The 25,656-nt window shown below is 35.7% G+C and overlaps 1 protein-coding gene across 8 annotated transcripts in view; it reads right to left on the minus strand.

The window, feature by feature from the left end:
- Window positions 1–25,656, minus strand: part of KDM6A (lysine demethylase 6A) — a 211,842-nt gene that overhangs the window by 8,084 nt on the left and 178,102 nt on the right. For 7 of the 8 annotated variants that reach the window (XM_007456960.1, XM_007456957.1, XM_007456962.1 and 4 more), the window contains 6 exons: window positions 24,279–24,343; window positions 24,131–24,205; window positions 23,463–23,611; window positions 16,100–16,214; window positions 13,391–13,578; window positions 12,448–12,589 (listed from right to left, as the gene is read on the minus strand). In XM_007456960.1, the coding sequence (XP_007457022.1) occupies window positions 12,448–12,589; window positions 13,391–13,578; window positions 16,100–16,214; window positions 23,463–23,611; window positions 24,131–24,205; window positions 24,279–24,343 (734 nt within the window). Of the gene's footprint in view, window positions 1–12,443; window positions 12,590–13,390; window positions 13,579–16,099; window positions 16,215–23,462; window positions 23,612–24,130; window positions 24,206–24,278; window positions 24,344–25,656 lie in introns of those variants that run through there. The other variant, XM_007456964.1, reaches the window with a different exon arrangement.

The following is a 25,656-nucleotide window of genomic DNA, read 5'->3' on the forward strand; positions in this document are numbered from 1 at the left end:
ATATATATATATATATATAACTAGGACTTCCCTGGTGGTCCAGAGGTTAAGACTCCGCACTTCCGCTGCAGGGGGCGCAGCTTCGATCCCTGATTGGGGAACTAAGATCCCACATGCCATGCAGTGCAGCCAAATACACACACACACACACACACACAAAACTAAACCACTTGGCTGTACAGCAGAAATTAATACAACGTTGTAAACAACCACACTTCTATTAAAAAAAGAATTCAATTTGTTAAAAAAATAATAAATCACTAGCAAAATGTGTAAAACTGTAGAAGACAGAAGATGCTGTTTTAAATACATTTTAGGAACAGGGTCAGAAATGATTTCAGGAGCTAGAGAAGCTGGGAATCAAACTTCTCTTTGACTTTTCAGGATCAGTCAGGATCAATCTGTTTTCAGGACTCAAGTACTGGTTTTAGTTGTCTGGATAAAAGACTACACAAAAAGGCAGGAGTTATTAAAAGGCAGATCTGGCTTGGAAGAAAATCACAAGGAAGAGGCTGACTGAGGGCTGGGTGTATTTGAGGTTACACAGAAGAATATAATCCAACCATAAACCCATCTGGCAAAGATGAAACCTAAAATGGGATGGAATTTTAGAAAACAGCTTGCCATAGGGGATAGAAATGAAAATATACTTGAAATATTACAATAAAAAAACTGAAGACAATAATATGTGGACAAATGATCATACACAGTATATTTATAGATCAACACATTAGGCAAAAGACAGACTTAGTATGCCATGGATGCTAAAAGGAGAGGGAGGCAGAACTCACAGTTTTCATAAAGTTGTCAATTTAGATGTGACAGGAAGAAGTGGGAGGAAGGCACCTTCTAGGCAAAAGGAATTCCATGAGCAAAGGTAGTGCCTGGATTATTTAGGGAATAAACAACTGTTCTTATGACTTTAATCTTGGGATGACGTTTCTGAGGTAAGAGAACAAAGGAATGAAGCCAGAGTGATATTACTGGGTTGGCCAAAAAGTTCATTCGGGTTTTTCCTTACGACAAATCCAAATGAACTTTTTGGCCAACTCAATATATTACGTTGAAGTCAAGAAAACACTGGGAACTAGTATGACATTTGGGGGGTAACCTGACTACGTTTCCAAAGTAAGTTCCTAAATATCGGTGTGGAGACAAGATGAAGCATGGGTTAACTTGCTATGGCACTTTTAAAGTCTTTATGGTAACAATCTCTGCCACTAAGAAGCAGATGATGTACATATTTTAAAAGCATACCAAGAAGTGCCTTGCCTTGCCCAGTCTCTCTTACTGAAGGACCCATGTAGGCAAAGTGAGCCAACATGTGAGCCCTCAAAACTTCCCACCTGTCACTCCAAAGGTGGATTCCCCTAGGACAACAGTGAGTGTCTAAATGTCAGTAAGACATATAACAGTTTCATTTAAACCAACCACATGGCTGAAAATCAAGGTCTCAGTCAATGATAAAATGAGTATCTTACGAATTTTCAACTCTCAGATAGAAAAAACACACATGAAAGCAAATATATGTTAACCACGAGAATGCAGAGTTTTAGAATTTTTAGATTTTGTTTGCTCAATGTTATCACAAAGCATTGCATATTTAACCCAATGGTGTTATTAGAAGACTCCCAAGGACAACAGCACTAAAATCTATGCTAACTATGGACTTGTCTTCATGGCTATACCCTCTTATTCAATTATTAGGCCAACAGCCTATGACTACAGAGCTGTAGAACACCTCATATATCCATTTAAACATGGGAATCAAAGGGAAAAGGGAGTTAATATTTAACAGTCTGCTTTATTTTATACTTAAAACCTCGGTGCTTGTGATAAAGTATATATTATATAGATAGGGTAATAATCTATAATACGTGTGAAAGAAAAGGAGAAATAAAAATATTTTTAGTTCTAAAAGAGATTGAACCTAGACTAGGGTGTCCCTAACTTGTCTGGACCATAGGATTCATCTAGGCCATTCACTGTGAAAGAGATTCCCAGGGTTCTTCACACAGAGCTCTGAATTTATTTATTAGGAACAGAGTCTAGAAATCTATTTTAATAAGAGTCTTGGTTGATTCTTATAATTAGGCCAAGTAAGAACCAGTCAAACCTCTTACTTCATTAGAAACAATGTCTAAAATTTGTAACAGTATTTTTCAGCAAATCACCATGTTTTTATGATTAGAGCCATAAGAGATCAATCACAGAGAGAAAGCCAGAGAGTAGGAAAGAGCACCGATTCTGGAGCTAGACTGCCTGGGTTCATATCCCAGCTTCACACATAAGTCTCAGTTTTCTCAAATATAAGGAAGGCACATCTAACTTACAGTACTATTATGAGGAGTACACATGTTATATAAAATGCTTAGATTAGTGCCTGGAAGTTAGTGATCAATATTTAATCTTGGTATGTGAAATTTTAAAATTGTGTTAAAATAATTATTTAATGACTAAATTAATTTTTTTAATTTGAAAAAATTGTGCAATGAATGCCAACTGGAAGGGTAATAGTTACACCTAAAAGAACATAAAACAGATTATTGAAAAGGTGTTAGTCTAGAGTCCAACAGGTCGGGATTTCTCAAAATCAGCACTATTGTTATCTTGGGCTGGATAATTCTTTGTTGTAGGGACAGTCCTGTGCATTGTAGGATGTTTAGCAGTGTCCCTAACTTCTACCCACAAACTATCAGTAGCACCCCTCCCACTGAAGTCATAACGCTGCCATATGTCCCTTGGGGAAGAGGGTGGGGGGAGGCAAAACTGCCTGCAGTTGAGAACCACTGAACTAGGTCCATGAATACTAACTTACTTAAAAAACAGGTGACTGACCCTTCTATAATTAATATTAATAATAATTATCACAACAGCTACCATTTACTGAGTGCTTACTCTATGCTAAGACCCATACAATACTCATAAAAGCTATTAGAAAGAATTATTATCCCCATTTTCAGAAAAGGAAATGAAGACTAATTTTGACCATGATCCCCCAGCCAGTAAATGGAGAAGCTAAGACCTGAAGGCAGACTGGACTCTAAACAACTACACAGTGCTGCCTGTAATATTTCACTGGAATATTAAATAGCACACACTCTAAGACTGAGTAAAATTTAAAAGGAAAGGCAAATAACAAACACATAACACAAAGGGCAAAGGGAAATCACATTAATACTGTACATATAAGACATTACATTTAAAAACTGAAATATAAAAACAGTACTTTATAAGATGGTCAAAAGAATGACAAAATGATATGACAAATTAAATTTGTGGGGAGTGGTTTTCAATGGACTTGGTACTGTTGAAATTTTAGAAAATTTATTTTCAACTACTGACTTACACCTTATCAGTATTTTTAGACTGTATTAACATATGGCAGATTATGGGGAGGTAGACAAGAGAATGTATATTCTGAAAATTAACACTCTACTATTTTTTTTTAATTGGGGTATAGTTGCTTTACAATGTTATGTTAGTTTCTGCTGTACAGCAAAGTGAGTCGGCTATATGCATACATATATCCCCTCTTTTTTGGATTTCCTTCCCATTTAGGTCACCACAGAGCACTGAGTAGAGTTCCCTGTGCTATACAGTAGGTTCTCCTCAGTTATCTATTTTATACATAGTAGTGTATGTATGTCAATCTCAAACTCCCAATTCATCCCACCCCCCAACATTCTACTACTATTTGATATGCTCCTCCAAAGTCTAAGACTTCCTAATATTGAACTTATCAGAGGAAAATGGGCTCTTTGGCATTCTGATTTTTGACATTTTAAAATATACTGAACTACTTATTATGGTGATTTAAGTGGAATAACAAAGTAGTTGAAGAAACCAGAGTTTCCAATGTATCAGAAACATACTATCATTACCTTAACTTGCTAATACTCCAACACGATTGCAACAATTTATACCATATTAGTTGGAGTTGGCCTTAGCTACCACTGAGATTAAACCAGTTAACTGCATCTAAAAAGAATCCATTTATTCTGAAAGCCTGTTATCTACAGGGAAGTCTAATCATTACCAAGACTCTGCACTACTCACTTGCTACGTTATCATTTGATTCCTTTCAAGGATCCTATTAAAAGAAATACTTCAATGCTAAAACATAATGAATATATGAGTCTTATGAAAGTGAAGTGAAAAAGAGCCTTTGCACTACTAACTATATAGGGAGAAAATGTAGGCCAAGCAATGTATCTCAAATATCTGAAAATGGGAACAATGAATTTGTAAAGAATGAGGGTTTCTCTTAGCTCTCAATCAACTAGTTTAAAATTAAAATCAAAGGGTAAAAACTGTATATTATGATGAAGATGGATAAAAAACAGCAATAATCTCCCCACTCTTAACTTTAAGTTTTAAACTGCCTACTTAAAACTTCATTCACTCAGGACTGACTAATGAAAATATCTGTAACAGAGTTTATACTGGAGTGGGACACAGGTTTACCAAAGGTAAACGCCATCAACAGTTACTCTCAAAAATGTATAACCCAAATAAAATTATGAGAAAACATATCCAAAATATGGAACTCTATACAACACAAAGGTCTGCTCTCTTCAAAATAAAAATCATGAGAAAAGACTCTCATAGATTTAAAAGAGACTAAAGACACAATGACTACATACTGAATTCAATGTGAACCTTGATTCAATTTGGATGCGGGTGGGAGGGGGAGAGCTAAAGACATTCTGGGTAGTTGGGAAATTTAAATGTAGACTATGTATTAGCTGATTACTATTGAACTCCATATTTCTTATGTATGGTAAATGGTACTGTGGTTATGTGAGAATAAATATCCTTACTCTTAAGAGATACAGGCTGAAATATCTGGGGTGACATGTCATAACATCTGCAAATTACTTTTTCATATAACTCAGCCAAAAAAGTATGTGTGCAAGCATGTGAATATATAGGCTGATAGGGAAATGTGGCAAAAACTTATCTGATGACTCCAGATGAAGTTATCTAGGTACTGATTGTACTATTCTTTCAGCTTTTTTTTTGTAGAATAAAAAAGTTTCAAAAGAAAAAGTTGGAGGAAAAAGTTAAGTAAGTTTGGGAGGGGGCATGCAGTAATGTGTTACAGGCAAATTTAATATGTTTTAAAGGATAATAAGATATATTAACATGGAAAAACAGTCACAGTTCAGTGAACTAAAGGAAGAGATCAGTAGCTTTACATTTATTGTCTTCCTTAATTCATTTCTTTGTGTGGGCACTGCTCTACTTTAAGAATGGCTAATGGTTCAGAAAACTCAACAGCTAACACCTTAGCAGGGATTATCTATCAGCCAGCTGAGAGATACAAATGTGTATCTCAGACTCCTTCTCTAAACAACAGAACCATATATCCATCTGATTACTTTACAGAGATTCCCACTGAAACTTCGTAGAAAATTCTATGAGTCTAAAGCCAGCCAACCTGGTAATCATCATGTCCTATATCTAACCCATTTCCTCTTTTCCTCCCTTACTCCCAGTTTCATCAATAAGCACAAACATCCCACTGCATGGCCCAAGACAAAGCCCCAGCAATACTGATTCCCCTCTCACCTCTACCACCCAATCAATCAATATGCCTATTTTTTCTATCCTTTGTCTTTCCTTTTGTCTTTAGTGTAGCAACTACCTTCTAATTAATATGCCTCTAAAACTTCTGCCCTCCATTTAGTACTTCATCTTTCTGTCAAGTTATCTAGCATGCAAATTTGATCATTATTAAAAATATTAAAAATTCTAAAGGCTTCTCATTAGCAGCTGCTGCCAATGTGAAGTCTACTTGAAATTTTTAGCAACAAAAGTTTAAATCTATACTCTTCAGCTGATATAAATGAACAAGCAGGGCTTAATCCTGAGAGACATTTGAAAGTTTAGTCTAAAGAAGGAGAAACTAAGCTTACTTGCAGCATATGGGGTATGTGGAAAAAAGTTTATGTTCATTTGAACAGTGAAAGGAAACCAAAAGAGAAGTTATGCACTGAGCTTCCACTAAAATGTTCCTAAGGAGTTAGGCTGTGAACTTTTCAAGTCAAGTTCACTGAAATATGAAAAGAAGTAATCAAGATAATGAATATTCCTTGAATGATACTGACTCATGCCGATGTAGGAGACATCTGGAAGAATGTGAAGGAGAGTATGAAGATTAGTGTATTTTAGAAAAATAGCTAGAATGTAGAAATTTCGAGATTTACTAAATGACTTACTCAGGTAAAGGACTTTATGGAATTGTAGGGCTCTAAAAGACCCAACTTGAATTTAAAAGTGCAAAGAAAAAAACAAGAGTGGTGTTGACTTTTTAAAATAACCACAGGTAATTCATTCTCAAAATGATAATAAGGGATTAGTAGGTGACAACAGGAGAGAACATCATGTCCCATTATTAATCACTCAGTGCAAATACAGTTCATAATCTCTTATAGTCCCACAAATTTTTCATAAATTTTGCATAAACTCATTGGTGTTGAAACTTGACCTGGGGCTTTTTATAGTTTTCACTTAGCTCATCAGAGTGACTATTTATATGTTTTACTGCAGAAATATTAATGTGTTTGATGCTAGCACACTGCCACAAACTCTGGTGGGAAGGTAAAATAAATGTACTGTTTTACCTTTCTAAATCCAAAGAATTCTGAATACCAAAACACATTTGGCCTAAGGGGTTTAGGATAAAGGACTATGAAGCTGTAGTACTACTTCTATGAAGCCTTTCCTAAATGTTCCCCTCTCTCAGAAGCACTTTCCTCTATGCTCTCCCATTTATTTTTTAAAACAGTATCTCCATCATTAAAGCAAAGATCATGTATTTGAACATTTTGAGTATTTCCCCATTTATTTTAAGCAGCCTGAGAAGTGATCAGATCCTTCTGTCACCTAGCACTATACCTGAGTTCCAACTCAGTTCATAATGTAGATTAGACAAATAAAAGAATGAAAAGAACTGGGTAGAGCCGAGTGAATGACTGGATAAGAAGGCACAAAGTAAATTTTGCTTAGATTCTTTATGGTTGGGCAGACTAACCATTTAACCATGAAAACCTAAAAGTCACACATTGTAAATTCACAGTATTTTAAGAACTAAAAAAAAGCAATAATCCAGGGAGAAAGTTAAGGAAGAAGACTATCTTTGCAAATCTTCTCCATTCACTTGTTAGGTCTAGATGATGATGATTATTTTTTTTAAATAGCCTACAATTCAGACGCTCAATGTATACTGAATTTGTGCTTTACTGAAAGATAATTCAAAGGAAAAGAAAAGGGAGGGGGTGTAAAAACTGCAGTTCATATTAAAGATGGTTTAAAATACCAAATAAAGTGATAAAAATAGAAAATTCAAGCACACATCTAAAAGAAATGGAGAAATGACTGACAAGGTAAGTGGGGGTCAGACTGGAGGTAGACATGGGGATTTTAGAGAAAGTTTACATCTGTGCCTTTGTACATTTAGAATAGTTGGTTGTCACTGGTGACCTCAGCAAGAGAAGTGACAGGAGCATATAGAAAGTCAAATTGCTGTGGACGGTTGAGTGAACAGGAAGGAGATGAAGAAAATGACTCAAAGCAGAGGGAAGGAACTGCAGAGAACCATTTCTTAAGAATTGGTATAGCTCACAAGCCAGAACAAATACCACTTCCCTTGTTGGCAGAATACTAGACTTGAGGACCAAAGCAATGATGTGGATATAACAGTTTTAAAGCGAAACTAAGCTTGTGGAAAAAGACTCCCTCTCTATTTCTGTAACAATATATTCTCTGTGTTGTCTTCTGACCTTTATCTAGTTCACCTATTTGCTTTTCTTAAATAGAAGTATTCCCCCAAGTTCTGTCCCCAACTCCCCCCTCCTCTTCCTCTCAAGGCAATCATGAACCACTAGGTAGAAGATCCCCTAGTCAGTCAGCTCTGACTTTGCTCTCTGGAATCCTGCATTTACTACAGCTTCTAATAAACAGCTCTATACAACTATTTTACTGGCTCCTCAAACCTGCCACTGTTTCAAAATGAAGCCCCATGCCACAGATATATCCAAGTGGCTTTTACATAAGACAGATATGGGCTTAAATCTCGCTCTAACCAAATGGGTGACCATGGGATGCTGAGAGGCATACCTGAGATAGTCTGGGAAGCACTTTGCTCAGTGCCTGTCTAAGGACCAAGCTCAGTTTATTAACTAACATTATTACTGAACCATCTAGAACTCAGACTTGAAAACCCAGAGTATCTTTGATTCACTTCTTTATCTTATCATCCAGAAGCTAATTCTATCTATTTAACTGCTGGAAACATCTTTATGAAACTCAAATTAGATCGTATTAGTTAAAAACCTACCAAAAGCTCTCCAACAGAATAAACTTAAGTTGGGCACACAACACGTGATCTGCCACTAAGAACTTTTACAACTATATCTTATTCTACTACTCATCACACACATTGTGTGTGAGCACACTCAAGCCAGAATATACCACCAACTGTTGTCAACATATATACAGCAGAGCTGCATCATATAATACATTTAAGTTCGTGCAAATACACAGTAGGGAAGGAAGTCAGAAGGGAGGGCAAAGGAGGAGGTATTAGGGAGAAAATGAGAGCAGGTAGAAGAGAAGATGATCTGAGGCGAGTATGCATTTACCGTTCCTCTAGGCAGTCGGACTTCCCCTGAGCCGCTCACAATGTAAGCAGCTTACCATGCTGAATATGATTTTAGTAGTTAGTGCAAAAGGGCCTCTCCACTTAAGTTGAATATTTTGTCTGGAGCTCTACTGAAGAAAAGGGATTTATTCCCTCACTGAAGGAAAACATGACGTGTTGGACTGAAGGAGACATGGTATGTATATATACTATTGTTTTATGGATGAACTTGGGAATCTTTCTGATAGTGCAAGAGTCTGGTCTTAAGTTGGCTTTAGGTGCTATACCTCTCTCCTCTCCCTGCCTCCACATCTTTACTCTTCACACAAAATATCTGCTCCCCAAAATACACAGACTTCTCTGACTCCGTGGGGCTGGAAAGAATTGAGTGGGTCTGTTGTATTTCTTTCAATCTATTTATTTGTATGCACTAACTTTTACTTCAAGATAGGAACTATGCCATATACACATATACATACCCTCTCAGTGCCTAGCTCAGAGCCTTGTATACAGTCAGCAAATATTCATTAAATGAAAGAAAGTACAAACAAAAGAAAAGAGAGCAATGTTGGCTGATGAAAAGTATACTTTCAGTAACAGATGAATGACTGTATTTTAAAAAGGAAGTTTATAGAGTAAGGCCTAGGGGTCTGGATTTATGGTTAACATTTTCAATCTGCATGATGACAAACAGAGCTTGCTAATCATATCTCGTGACAACACAGGCTGGGAACAGAATTCTTAATATAATGAAGAATACAATCAAGATTCAAATGATCGGACATTTTGTAGCACAGAGTAAAAATGGAATAAGGCAAGTATGTAAGTGCATTTACTTAGGCTAAAAAAATGTAAGAAAGGTATGAGGAACAAGAGTACCACCAGTAATTTTAAGTCAAAAAATATTCAAGGGCTTCCCTGGTGGCGAAGTGGTTGAGAGTCCGCCTGCCGATGCAGGGGACATGGGTTCGTGCCCCGGTCCGGGAAGATCCCACATGCCATGGAGTGGCTGGGCCCGTGAGCCATGGCCACTGGGCCTGCGCACCTGGAGCCTGTGCTCCGCAATGGGAGAGGCCACAACAGTGAGAGGCCCGCGTACGGCAAAAAATAAATAAATAAAAATAAAAAATTCAAATTATGTGTATCCAGTTTTAACACAAGGCAACCTTAAGATAAAGATAATGCAAGTGTCAATGCTCAACATTTCAAATATTAAGAGGGACAATGATAAACTGGAAGGAGTCTAGAAGGACGACAAGGATGATGGGGGTGAGCGGGATGAAAAGATGATAGAGGTCAGATGTTTAAATTACCGAAGACCACATAGGAAGAAGAGAATATGACAATAATCTTTTCTCTGATTCCTTTTTCCCTCTTCCCCCAATATCCAATCTGTGAGCAAGTGCCGTGAGCTTTTAGCTCCACCACAGCCCCTACTTTAATCCCTCTTTCTACCCCCTTGGGTTAATGTCTGTCCAGGATGGTCTATCCTGTTGCAACTGCCTCCTAACTGACCCCCTACACACACTTCTAAACTTGCCCCTTGGAATCCGTTCTCTACAAAGCAACCAGATTCATTTTCTTAAAGTTTAAATCAGAACCCATCCCCCGCCTGCTTAAAATCCTCTAATGGTAACCTGTAACACCCTGAATTGATTTATAAACTTACCATGTTCTAAAAGTCCATGCACAATCTGGTTCCTGGTCAGTTCACTGAGCTTATTGTTACCCCTCTCTCTCATTCTGCCACAGTCATACTGGCCTTTTTGCCCTATAAGCATGCTAAAGTTGTTCCCAATTTAGTCTTCACTTGCTCCCTGGGCCTGAAATGGTGTACCCCTAGATCTCTGCATGGTTGACTCCATCTCATTATTCAGGTCTAAACACAAAACTCATCTTCCCAGACACCTTCCCTGACCATTTTAGAAAAAGCAGCACTCTCACCCTCACCCCCCAAATATTATCTATTTTCTCTTAGTCATATTATTTATCAGTAATTTATTCAACTGTCTGGAGGTCTGTCTTGCTCCACTAGAATTTAAGTCCTCTGGGGTCTGGGATTTTAACTTATACACTGCTATGTCTATCCTTAGAGCCTAGAATAGTGTTTGGTATAGAGTTGGTTCTCAAACACTTGCTGAATGGGATTTGATCTAAATCCCAAATATATTTAGGGAATTGGGACCAAATGACAGGTAGATTATAGGCCAATTTGTAAAGACCTTTCAAGAATTATAGTGAGGTAATGAGAATGTTCAAGAAGTTGCTGGATGCCCACAAATTATAGATGTTATAGAAGGGATTACTGCAGAAGTCCTGACTAAATGACCTCTAAAATCCTTTCCAATTATAAAATCCTAACCTATCCAAAATGTAATGAGTCGCTTTCAGTCTTCATAGCTGTTACATATAGTTTCTATACTGTACCATTCCTTTACTGTCAGGTGATCTGAACCAGCCTCTAGTTTATGCTTATTTCCAACTTACTAAATATCTTCAGTGACTTTACGTGATTTTTTCTCCCAAAAGTAACCCTGAACTTAATATTCAGAGCAAAAGACCAATCTGAGATATAACAGGATAACCCCATTATCAATTATATTTATAGAGTATGGTACCTAAGATCCAACTTTTTAAAGGATTTGTACATCACCTGCTATGATTTGCTTTTAGTTACCTTTTGTCTCCCCCTACCACTTCTGCCCAGGACTAGAAAAACTAGTGCAAATGATAAAGGAATAAGATAATCCACAGGCATGTTACCTTGACCCCACAATTTTTGTTTGAATAAAATTTTAGATTTAGGTTTGAAATCACTTTAATAAGCTAGGATTCCTTTCAAAAGACAGTAGTTTGAAAACAACACATGCTGACCAAATTAATATAGCTGTAGGAAAAAAGGTAAGTACTATTTTAACTAAGATGAAGACAAACTTATTTTATCAGTGAGTATAAAGCAGTGTATTTCAAAATGAGTTTTTGAGATCAATTCTTCAAAGATACTGGTCAAACAAATACGTTTAGGAAATACATTATAACCCTTCTCCCCCACACAAAAAATAATACCAACTTTACAGTCTCTAACACATTTTACAAAAAATTAGAAAATAAAGGACTTGTTGAACTTTATATAATCCATCGTTTCCCATATTTCTTTGACCAGAATTCCCCACCTTTTGGGGTTAGACGTAATAGTGGCAGAAAACACAGTTCAGGGAAACACTGCTATATAGCACTGTTTGAAAATATTACTTCTAAATAGATTTATAAAAATAGCTAGGATAGAAACTGTGACAATAAATGAGAAGGTTACTGGGGTGTATGTATTCAAATAACTTGAATTAAGTGTTTAAAGCAGGTAAGAAAAGGGACAATTATAAGATGGATGATTTAATTAAAAAATTTAAAATTAACGTTTAAGTCAAATCCCTATATTAAATGCTAATTTCTCTGTACCAGAAAATATTTTTGTGATGCCATTCCCTCGCCCTGATACTAAATGCAGTCTTTCAATATTAAAACTAAAGTTCTCCTAGGAATTCAGTGGTTCAGAACAGGTCTGTTTGTGAATCTGCTGGTTTAGAATTATTTGTGCCTTTGTTCCTCCTTGTACCATAGTGTACTGACTATGGGAAAGGGAAAATAGTTTTAACATGTGGATTCTCTTATATTACATTTTGCTAGACATCTGGACCATTTTGTTTTGATATCAATGTAAGTCTATGGGGGGGGGGGGAAGTACTGAATAGTTAACACTCCCCAAAAAGAGAGGGACTACAGCAGTTTTAGAAAGCACTTACTTAATCATTTCAAAAAGCTTTGGATCTGAGACCTTGATATTTCGTGCCATATTCCAGGAAAGATGAACCATGGGTACTATTGACTTCACACTTTGCAATTTGTTCCATTCGTACCGTTCCACTGCCAATTTATACTGGCAGGCTAGGAAAAAAAAAACAGTTATAAAGCAACCCAAAGTACCAAAGATATGAAGATAACCATTATCACCTTCTCAGGTGACATCATCAACACCAATTCTGAAAATCTCAAAACATTACAAAAATATTTTTAAAGTTTTTTGATAATTGTGGTAATAATAATAGTAGCGATCATGTAAAGAGTGCTTACTATAACTCTGTGCCATGCATTTGTTCTGAGGTATTTCGATACATTATACCATTTAATCTTTACCATTACCTTATTAATTTTATCATTTCCATTATACAGACGAAGAAATTGAGGCCCAGAGAGGTTATATAACTTGCCCAAAGTTGCAAAAGCCAGGTCCTGGTCCTAATCCAGGTCTTTCTGGCTCCAGAGGCCATATTCTTAATCTTAAATATCTACTGCCTGAAGGCAGGCATAATTCAAACAGATTTTGACATAACAGGGCTATTCATATGACATACCAGATAAAAGAAAAATTTCAAAGAATGAAATTTTGTACTTTGCTTTCTCCCATAAAGGGTTTCCTTTAAAAACCAAGCACTCTAAAAATTATTAAAAGTACCTCTTGTATATAACAACATAAATTTGTTATTTGCTGAGATCTACAGTCTTGGATTTCTATTTGTTAACTTAGTATCTTGTACTACAAATTAAATTTTACTCAAGGAGACATTCTTCCTCCAATTTTTAGTGAGTTATATTCCAAGAAAAAAAAGAATAAACCCATCAGATAGAATCCTTTATAAACTAAAGACTTTAGTTATTATTTTTTTTAAAGCATATTCTTTAAAATACCTGTAAGTGGACCAACATTCCAAGCAATGTTGTTGCACCAGCCAATAGCCTGAACCCAATGCACAGTGCCTGCATTTATCCAGACCAAATCTCCAGGTCGCTGAATAAACCTATACACTGGAACATTTGCTTCATAAAGATCTTCAAGGTTGGGCCACCAAGAACCCATTAGGAAATTCAAATTATTTCTGGAATAAGAAAAAATATTGCAAATGGATCAAGTACTTTAATAAGCTCATTATAAGACTGAAAGACATTATCAAAAGTTTTTTAAAATATGCTCATTCATTGCACTTGAAACTTTCTACTTATGCAATAAGAAACTGCAGTATGTAAAGTGAGTGAAGTTACAGTTAGGTAGTAGATGACTTATCCAAAGATCAGTATTACTACCTTCCACTGATTTTTCAAAGATCCAAATGAAATCAAAAGCTATTTTTAAGTAACACTTATATATATTAACCTTTAATTTCATTTCACTACAGACTATTTTGATCAAACCCTTCTTGGCACATTTAGAAATCTCTAACAGGTAAATGGAAGGTGGAGTTGGCATCAAGTCATCTAAATCCATAAACAGGAACGCCATGGCAGATATAAGTTCAATGTCTGAGGAAAAGCAGAATAGAAAACAGAAATGTTCTCTACTGCTGTTTTGACTCTTAAGCAGGAAAGGGAGCAGCACATCAGTCTCTGTACAGTTTTTATGACTAGTTGACTGAAACTATGCAGGTGAAAAAAAACTTCATCAAAAATGAACATACATGCACAAATAACAATCATCACCACCACCACCACCACCACCGATACTTTGGAAACATTCTAAAGATAATATTACTAAGCTTTTCCTTTAAAATCTGGCTTCTTATTCTACTTCATCATGACATGATACGAAGTATTTTTTAAACTACATACAGTGCAGAAAAACTTGCCTATAAAGCCAAATATGGTTATAAACACAAATCCTAGTCCTGCTTAACCCATGTGTTGTTATAAAATTAGAAAAAACTTTCTAACCAAAAGCAGGCAAGCAATCAAGTAAGACCACCTAATAATCAAGAGCTAAGTTGAAAAAACAAAAAATCAAACTTACCAAAAAAAAAAAAAAAAAAAAAAAAAAATCAAGCATCCTCTTTATCATATAGTCAAGTGAATGGTTATTTCATGACAGATATTATCTAAAGTCATAAAACAAACTAAACAGACATGGTCAAATCAGTTAATATCAAAGGAAGTATCCTTATGTGAAACAAAATTACACTGAAATGCAGAGGTAGCAAGTGCTATTTCTGCAACTTAGTTAAATTTACCTAACCCTTCAGACTTTTTTTTTTTATTATCCCCATGTTCAAGCTTTTTAGACATTATCTGCCTATTCTAATTATTCTTTATTCTCAGGTTACCTCTCTATTCAGATAGGAAAGAAAACTAAATCCTAACAACAGTCAATCCCTACTCTGAAATAATGAGCAAGGATCACTGTACTGCAGATGCAATAATATACTACTATCTCAAAGTTTAAGAAAAAAATATTCCTGCAGCACAACAGAGATTTCCTATATGACACAGTTCTTTCTCTGCTACCACTAGATTGCTGGTCCAGTATAGATTAAAGTAGATCAGGTTATTTCATCACAGCATTTGAAACTTTAAAATTCCACATCTTGAGCTTTCTTACATTAAAGGAAACCTATACATTAGATAGTACAGACAATAAAAGGTGATTATCTTTTGCTTGTATATAAAGAAATTTTGGATTATTATGGTTGTTTTTTGCAACTATATTTACACTTCATACTAAATCAAGATATTTATGGCAATGATCTTTTAACCCAAATTTTAAATATTATAAATATGTATGTGGAATATGTGTATAATTAGTTTTCAAAGTCTCTCATATGTAAACGTTTCTGGTGGTTTTTTCTGTCTTTATCTTACTGGGCTGGGGGGGAATAACACCGAATGTATGTATAATTTATGTGTTTAACCATAATAATTTTCCAATTTTTAACGGAAAAAATACCAGGTTCTTAAGTAATGGAGTATTTTTTTAAAACACAATAAGACAAATAATTAAATTTAAATCAATGAAAACAATTCCAAGGTACCCTTTAACACAAGATAATTAAATGAACAGTTTCTAGGATCGTAAGGAAAGGAACATTTCCACTATGTGAATTCTTTGAATTCTAGAAACAAAATCTGAAGTTGCTGCTTAAATTTTATAAAATTCCTTTATAGGAAAAGTTGTCAATGTAGTTTTAAAAAGAATTTATATCATGATGATATAGCAAAGAGTAATACGTTCAAGCTTGTGTTATTAACCACCTATAAGGGTACTCAATTATAGAATTCCTTCCACTTCTAAAACCATTTATAGTAGAACAATTTTTCTTGGAATACAGATCTTTCACATGAACAAGTATTTACACATCAATTGTTTAATGAGCCCAGTAAACAACTCAACTTTCTACCCCCTAAATTCAAGACTATTACTACTACAAGAAGCGGTTTCAAGGCATCTTTCTTAAAGTATTCCCAATAACACAAAATAATAGGTTTGTAATCAAATCATTTTATATGAACTTTCTGCTGAATGGTAAGTGAAAACTGGTTACATGCATTAGGATATCCAGCTTAGTAAGCTGCCCTTTACAGTTACTATTTTTGAGTAATTATGTTTAAAGAAAATTCAGTTTGGAAACCTACTTTTCACAGAAGTCATTCAGAACACCCCAGTAACCTTCAGGAACAACAAACCATTCACAGTCACCTGGACCAATATTTATGTTAACTGAACAGAAATTGTTATTTTCTTGATGACCTGAAATGTGAAAAGAAAAAAACAATCAGCAGACAATAAATTCTATAGAAAAATGTGTCTTTAGAAATGGAACCTTGGAACTGTTCAACAGAGAATGCTCCAGTGGTATTCAATAGTTTATCTGTATAGCATTTTTGTGTCAAGTCTAGTTTTAGAGCTGAGTTTGGTCAACTCCTAACTTATTCAGTAGGAGCTTCTGTGGAAGACAACCTAAATCATGGTTAAAAGCTTAGGTTTTGAAGCCAGTTCCTTGGCTTAGTCATTATGTGAACCTGGGCAAGTTTCTAAACCTCTGACTCAGTTTCCTATAAGATTTGATGATAATGATTCTGATAAGTCAATGGGTTGTTTTGAGGATCAATGAAGTAAAGACTGCTTCTAATAGTGCCTAATACATGGTATGTAATAAATATTAGCTATTATTGATATTGTTACCACTTCTTACTTGTGAACTAATCCCCATTTCTCACAAGTAGTATTAGGACATCAGTAAAGAGGCAGGAAGTCTAATTTTCAAAATGTAGCTGCAGGAGTGGTATGAACAAAGATGGCAGAGCAGGAAACTTTGGGGGAACTCGCCAGAAACACCAAAAAAAAAAAAAAAAAAAATCTAGAACTGTCAAAAGCAACCTTACCAGAAATCTGGATAATAAGTCAAAGATTTACAGCAACCAAGCAACTGACAAAAAGAAAAAGTGACTTAAACACAGTAAGAGATCTTTATGTAACCTACCTTATCTCTACCTCCACCACCAGTGTGGCAGTGGACTTAAAAGAGTAGTTTGTATTGCTAGTGTGAGTGTCCCTGGTTCTGGAGGGAGTAGAGTAATCTTGTTCCCAAAGAAATGTGTTCTTCTGTTTTGTCTACGCTGCAGTTTCTCCAAAAGACTGACAGAAGGGACTTCTCTTTGTTTCACCTACCTCAGTACTCTATCAGGGCAAAGCATTTCAATGGAGGAGGAGCTCCCCCCAAAACACTGTAAAACTAAAGAACAAGCTGATACCACCAAGGACAAAAACAAAACAAACAAAATAAGCAGTTGGGGCAAACAAAAGACATGCCAAAGGCTTGGAAGGAAAAGCTGGGGAGTGAAATTTTAGGGGAATAAAGGCTTTGAAAAGTCCCTGTGTATACTGTAGAATTTAGAAGCCAAACGCATATGCAGGGCAAGAGGTATGCTCAGAAAAAAACCTAAGAAGACCATAAACTAACCTCTCGCTGACCTTTGGGCTCAGTGCAAGCAAGGAAGTAAAAGCTAAAATAGAGTTGTAAGCAGCATGGCTAAGTATAGAAGGAGTGACTCAAAATGGAGGCAATCGGGACTTCCCTGGTGGTCCAGTGGGTAAGACTCTGCACTCCCAATGCAGGGTCCCCGGGTTTGATCCCTGCTCCAGGAACTAGATCCCACATGCATATGCTGCAACTAAGAGTTCGCATGCCGCAACTAAGAAGCCCGTGTGCCACAACTATGAAGCCGCATGCCATGACTAAAAGATCCCGTGTGCCGCAATGAAGACCTGGCGCGGCCAAAGTAAAATAAATAAGTAAATAAATAAATAAATAAATAAATAACATGAAGGCAATCTGCAAAGACCTAGAGAATTCTTTTTTCTTTTTCCCACTCTGCTTTCCCTTTTTTGGCCACCAGGCATTTAAAGAAATCCCTGTCATATCACTGCTGAGATAATTAATAGGAAGGAGACTTCAGTGCCACACACGACAAGGAATACAGTCTTTGCAAAAATAGTGTGAATACTATATATAAAATAGATAACTAACAAGGATAACTAGTAACTACTGTATAACTCTACTCAATACTCTGTAATGGCCTATATGAGAAAACAATCTAAAAAAGAGCAGATATATGTATATGTATAACAGAAAAAAAAAATAGTGTGGAAGGTCACTAAACAAAGAGATGACTATAGCCCACAGCAAGCAACAACAACAAATCTTAGAAAGAGAGGAGAATCTGATTTCTGTAACTGCTGCATCATAATATTCAAAATGTCAAAGCACTAGCAGAGCACTATGCTAAAGGTACAAAGACTTCAGAGAATACATGACTACATCCTACAGAGAATATACTCAAATATTCCAAGTCAGTTTTCAACAAAAAATCACGAGGCATGTAAAGAAACAAGAAAGTATTATTCAGTCACCAAAAGAAAAGGGAAAAAAAAGAAAGAAATTAACAAAAGCTATTCCTGAAAAGGCACAGACACTGGACTTACTAGGCAAACACTTTATATCAACTATCTTAAAATATGCGTAAAGAGCTAAAGAAAACCATGTAAAAGAACAAAAGGAGGGACTTCCCTGGTGGTGCAGTGGTTAAGAATCCACCTGCCAATGCAGGGGACACGTGTTCGAGCCCTGGTCCAGGAAGACCCCACATGCTGCGGAGCAACTAAGCCCGCGCGTCACAACTACTGAAGCCCGCACACCTAGAGCCCGTGCTCTGCAGCAAGAGAAGCCACCGCAACAAGAAGCCTGCGCGCTGCAACAAAGAGTAGCCCCCACTCACCACAACTAGAGAAAGCCCGTGCACAGCAACGGAGACCCAACACAGCCGAAAAAATAAATTGAAAAAAAAAGAAAAGAACAAAAGGAAACAAGGGGAATGATATCTCAACAAACAGATTATCAATGAAGAGACAGAAATCATAATAAGGAAGGAAATAAAAGTTGAAGCTGGAAAATATAATAAATGAAATGAATTCACTAGTGGGCTTCTCAACAGCAGATGTGAACAGGCTAAAGAAAGAATGAGCAAACTTATAGATAGGTCAAATGAAACTACATTCTGGGGAGAAGAAAGCAAACAATGAAAAAAAATTCACAGACCCTAAGAGACCTGTGCGACACCATCAAATATGCTAACATATGCACTGTGGGAGTCCCAGAGGAAGAAGAGAAAAGGGCAATAAGAATATTTGAAGATATGATGGTCAAAAACTTCCCAAATTTGACAAACAACATGAATCTACATATCCAAGAAGCTCAAGGAACTCTAGGAAAGATAAACTCAAAAAGATCCACACTAAGACACATTAATAATCAAGCTGTAGAAAGGCAAAGAAAATCTAGAAAGAAGGAAAAGAGAAGTGACTGTCATATACATGGATCATCAATAATATAGCTGGTTTCATATCAGAAACCATGGAGGCCAGAAAGCAATGGCTTAACACATTTAAATTGCTGAAAGGAAAAAAAAAATTAACCAAGAATCTGGCAAAACTATTCTTCAAAAATACAAGAGAATCTAGTCAATCTGCTCTATAAGAAATGCTAGAGTTTTTCAAGTTGAAATGAAAGAATACAAGACAGTAACTCAAAGCCCTATGAAGAGATAAAGGACCACAGTAAAGATAACTACGTAAGCTGAAGACTCACATTCCAATTTTGAAACTTACCTCAAAGATAGAGTAATCAAACCTGTGTGGTATTGACATTAAGACAGAGATATAAATCAGTGGAAAAACATCAAGATTCCAGAAATAAACCCATACATCTATGGTCAACTCATTTTCAACAAGGGTATCAAGATCATTTAACAGAGGAAAAACTAGTCTTTCCAACAAATGGTGCTGGGACAACAGGATAGCTATATGTAAAAGAATACTGTTGGACCCTTAGCTCATACCATACCCAAAAATCTAACACAAAATGGATCAAAGATCTAAATGTAAGAGCTATAACTATAAAAATCTAAGAAGAAAACATAGAGGCAAATCTTTACAACTCTGGATTTGGCAATGGTTTCTTAGATACAACACTGAAAGCATAAGCAACCAAAGGAAAAATGAATAAATTGAACTTCAGCAAAATTTAAAACTTCAGTGCATCAAAGGACACAATCAAGAGAGTGAAATGATAACCTACAAAATGGGAGCAAGTACTGCAAATCTTGTATCTGATAAAGAATTAATATCCAGAATATATAAAGAACTCTTGCAACTCAACAACAAAAGGACAAACAACTCAATTAAAAAATGAAGAAAGAACTTGACAGTCATTTCCCCCAGAGTAGATATACAAATGGACAACAAGCACATGAAAATCAAAACCATAATGAAAAAACATGTCATATCCACTAGGTCAGCCATAATAAGAAAAAAATGGAAAATAATCAATGCAGGTGAGGACGTGGAAAAATTGGAACCTTTGCACACTGCTGTCAGGAATGTAAAATGTTGCAGCTGCTTGTAGAAAGCAGTTTGGAAGTCCTCAAAAAGTTAAACATAGAATTGCTATATGACCCAGCAATTCTAATTCTAGGTATATAACCAAAAGAAGTGGAAACAGGTATTCAAACAAAATCTTGTACATGATGTTTATAGAAACACTGTAGTCACAACAGCTAAAAAGTGGAAGCATCCCAAATGCTCCTCAAGTGATGAATGGATAAAAAATGTTCTATATCCATACGATGGAATATTATTCGGCCATAAAAAGAAATGAACCATTGATACAATATGGACAAACTTCAAAAACATGCTAAGTGAAAGAAGCCAGACACAAAAGGCAACATACTGTATGATTCCATTCATATGAAACATCCAGAACAGGTAACTCTATACAGCCAGAAAGCAGACTAGGGGTTGCGAGGGGCTGAGAGGAAGGGGGGAAATGGGATGACTACTTAATCGGTATGGGGTTTCCTTTTGGGCTGATGAAAATGTCTTGGAACTACACAGAGGTGGTGGCTACACAGCACAGTGAAGGTACTAAATGTGACTGAACTGCACACTTCAAAGGGGTTACTTTTGTTATGTGACTTTTACCTCAATAAAGAAAAATGTAGTTGCTCTTGCCATACCTTATCTGTGCACACCACACCCTGACTCTTCTATATATCACAGTATGATGTGAAGACAGTACTCTTAATACTTACAACTGTCTCTTACCACAGGCAGATGGCTGGAATTGTCCATGGCATGGACTCCAAATAAAATTTACCTCTAATTAAAACTAGAGATGTTGGGACCCCATCATCTTATTAAAAACCTTTCAGGATAGAGCCTTAGAGCATCTCTAGTTTAGAACACAGACTGATCATAAAGTCCATTAAGGCAGGTAACATACCTATCTAGGTAACTCCAGGAACGCAGTGTTTGCCCCATGAAAAAGTATTCAAAATAATTTTTAAAAACTGAATGGAACTAATAACATTTCTTCTAACACCAAGTTGTCTAATACAGTAACCACCTGAAATATGGTAATGTGAACTGAGAGGTGCAGCAACTGCAAAGTACATACTGGATTTCAAAGACAATATAAAAAGGGGGGAAGTCCCAATAATTTTTATACTGATTACATGTTAAAATGATAATATTTAGATATATCTGGGTTAAAGTTAATTTCACCTATTTCTTTTTACATTAATGTTACTATAAAATTTTAAGTCATATATGTGACTTGCATTATATTTCTATTGGACAGCACTACCCTAAGGGAATTCTTTAGAGAATTCTTTAACGTTCCATAGGACACTTCCGAAAAGCTAATACCCTGTATATAAACCAACCAAAAAAACCCCCAACAGTCTAGACACAAGTGACAAAGTGATCTATCAAGTTTGCTTTCCCCTTGATCTGTAATGAAAAACGGCATTCTTTGATGTGGGGATAATACTATTTGCATAAAATAATTGAAATTGATGAGAGAAAATTTCGGTTGAGATGAATTTTAATAGAACCAGTCCAATACTACATGCATAAGAAAAATGAACTCTAGAGAGTTTGAATAACTTGCTTAGCATTTACATTGGAATCTAAATGACAGAGCGGGGAGTAGATAGGTCTTCTGCCATTTATTCCAGAACTGTTTCCACTTTATCCAATTATGGATAAAATATCACAAAATTAGGCTTCCAATGGCCTGAGGACAAAAACTACAGCCTAATCCTGGCTGTACATTAGAATCCTCTGGAGAACTTTTTTTTTTTTTTTTTTTTTTTTAAATATGGATGCCTGGGGCTTCCCTGGTGGCGCAGTGGTTGAGAGTCCACCTGCCGATGCTGGGGACATGGGTTCATGCCCTGATCCAGGAAGATCCCACACGCTGCGGAGCGGCTAGGCCTGTGAGCCATGGCCACTGAGACTGCGCGTCCGGAGCCTGTGCTCCGCAACGGGAGAGGCAACAGCAGTGAGAGGCCCGTGTACCACAAAAATAAATAAATAAATAAATAAATAAATAAAATATGGATGCCTGGATCCCAATCTCCAGATATTAGTCAACTACATATTTTTTAAAACTTTACCAGAAGATTCTAATGATCAGCCAGAACCGGGAACCACTGACCTACGTTACCCAGACACAAGCATAGGCCTATTCTGAAACAATTTTTTAGCTACAATTAAATAAGCAAGTAAAAAAGAAGGAAGCAATCTGTCTTCAAACCATGGCTACTTCAAGTAGCAAACAAGCACATGAGGGTGATATGCTGCCTGTAGGCATTGGTACAACTGAACTCGTTATTACCAACACCCATCCTAATTGTTAAATATTTTGAACATCACCCTGTGAAATTTCATGTCAACTAAAGGGAGCACAAAAAAGATGATACATTAGTATTGGACAGAATTTTAAGTCTAAAACCAATGTAACTTCATTTTACAAATGGAGAAAAAAAAAAAAAAAAAAGACCCAGAGAAGAAATGTGACTTGCCAAAGTGACAAGCCTAGTTAGTGGTAAAGTCTGGACTAGATACTATGGTGAGTCTAGTAATGTCTCCACATCAAGTGTCGCTGTAAACTGTACATTGTAACCCAATAAGACGATTGCAACCTACACCTTCTTTTTTAAATGAAATAGAATGGAATAGATTAGAAAATGTATTGTTCTATGAAAATGTTTTTGTATACATACATGTGCACTAGATCATAAAATAAAATATATTTCTTATTGTGATTGTGGTAAAAATAAGTTTAGAAAAAACTGTCACACTGCAGTAGATGGAATCAAAAACAGTCTTTAAGTCACAGGGACTTATTTTCCCAGGAGTGCTCCAATGACCATGTTTCCAGATTACACTGCTATTGTTTCAGGGATATTACATTTCAAAAAAGATACTACCAAGTGGAGAAATCTTAATAATCTGAGCTCAGCTAAAGAGCCAAATTTTGTAATAGAAATAAGCCTTTCAGTTTCATTCATTATAAATGGAAAGAATCCAGTTCTCTTTTTCATGTTTCACATTTTGATCAATTTGTGTGTCAATACGTTAGTGCATAAAAGTTACCTGGTGTTCTACTTCCTGGAACTCTCATGTATAGCTGAACTGTGTTCATACCCAGTATGGTATGACCAACGTGGCTTAGAAGATTTCCTGCTGATACGACACGCACAAAAGCAGGAAGTTTAGTCAGCTCATGTAGCTGCAACTTCCACCTGCAATAAAGTATCAGATCAAGAGTGAAACCCTGCTATAAATATTTGTAGAAGTTAACCATTTCTTCAAAAATCTTGTGTTCCAATCAGAAAAATAATCAAATCTATAAATATTTTACTTTTGCATAGGAAACCCTGGAATGCTTAAATTTTTTAATTTTGCAAAGAAAACTTCCTAACAAAAAGAAGCGTAAAAATTATTAATAAAAGAAAAAAACTGACTTCCCTATTTTTATAATTGTATAATTCTATTTTATAAATATATTTTATATAATTATAAATATAATTTTATGGTTGTATAACTACATATAGAAGGGTCTTGATGAAAATTTGTACAAGAGTTTTAAGTCAAAGAAAATAATCACAAAGCCTAGCAAAAATAATGTGGCTAAAACTTGTATATCAACTTAGAAAAATGACAAGGAACAAAACAGAAGAGAAAGCTGTAGAAAATTCTCAGTCTTGCTAATAGGAAACCTCTTTGCATCAGTTCACAGAAACACTACTATGAAGACTTACTTTTTGTCATCAGACAGGTCAATGTTGGTCCCAAACTTTATGGTTTTAAAGGGTCCTTTCCTTCTCCTCCCAGAACTTAAAAACAGAGATAATATTAGAAACATGCCTTTTAAACAGAAATACTAAGTGGACATTACAAATGACTTACTTATCTGAAGACGTAGATTCATTATCTGAGTGGTCTTTATGGTGACTTCTTTTCTCATTTTCTTCCTATAGATTAAGCAAAAAGCAATCCAGTTTAATATGTATTCTACAACCAGATATCCTTTCCATCATACAATTGAAAAGTTTACATATAGATCAGTGGTGTTATCTACAGACCTCTTTCACATGAAAATTTCTTCAAAGACCACATTAAATAGAAAGCCAAGAAAAGTCAAAGCTCACTGGCATGGTATCCAACCTCCTCCGTCGGCCACAAAGTTATCCTGAGTTCTTCCTTATTAAAATTCTTCTATAAGGGGAAAAACTAGAGATTCTCATTCTTGGCCCATTTTCAAGAGAGGAAATTTAAGGAAAGTTGAGAGGCCTAAGAAGTGTCAATCTTGATTATAAATTTCCTAAACTAACAGAGGTGTGTGCATGTATATGTAGCTATATATGTATGGAATACATAGGGAAGGGGGGAGGGTAAGATGTTCTCTATTCTTTATTACAGACAAATGGAAGAAGTTCTTCCTGGGTTAAATCTTTTCTTTCCCCCACAATGAATTATACATGAATGATAAACATTTACAACATTATTAAGTAAATTAAGTGTTGGATAAATATAGGTGCTTTTCAATGAAAATATTACTATTATTTATGATTTCTGTGTCACAGACATGGTATCTCTTAATACTGTCCTACGATTTCTGAGTTAACTATACTTAGTGACATTTTGGCCTCCCTCCTTCTAAATGTGTATGTTTTTTTAAACATTTGTCAAATTTTCCACACATAATGGTCCATACCTCCAAGGCACATAAAAAATCACTGTTTCTTGGATTATGGATCCCTTTCCATTTAAGTACCGTGCCTCTCATCTTCTTCCCAATACTCCTTTGATGATCTCTGAATCCTGCTTACTATCTATTCTTTTCTGGCCGTAATACTACCACGGAGTTGAAGTATCTCAAAAGTCGGAACCAGAGAGACTTAAATGGACAACAAATTCACTGCAACTCGTGAAAGTTGCAGGATAGTTTTTATTAAATGAATTTCTCTATAGGATATGGGGAGTGGTAGTAAGAAAGGAACACAAATATATGATTAGCAGGTACAAATGTTGCCTTGATTGAAAATGTGAACTTGAAAATTTTAAACAGAGATAAGCAAATCTAATGAACTACAAATTAAAGACTTGCAGGCGCATATTAAATTTCAGCTGTGTGATATGTACAGAACAACTTAGTACAGATAAGTGTTTGAGTAATACATTTAATAAACTCACTTTTATGGATGTTTTATGTTCACTTCATAGGAGAATTCAAAGTTCTCACTTCATTGCTGAAGGATTTTAATAATGCCTCATAGCTGAAAGT

Source organism: Lipotes vexillifer, unplaced genomic scaffold, assembly GCF_000442215.2.
Source record: "Lipotes vexillifer unplaced genomic scaffold, Lipotes_vexillifer_v1.1 scaffold15, whole genome shotgun sequence".
Classification (NCBI taxonomy): Eukaryota; Metazoa; Chordata; class Mammalia; order Artiodactyla; family Lipotidae; genus Lipotes; species Lipotes vexillifer.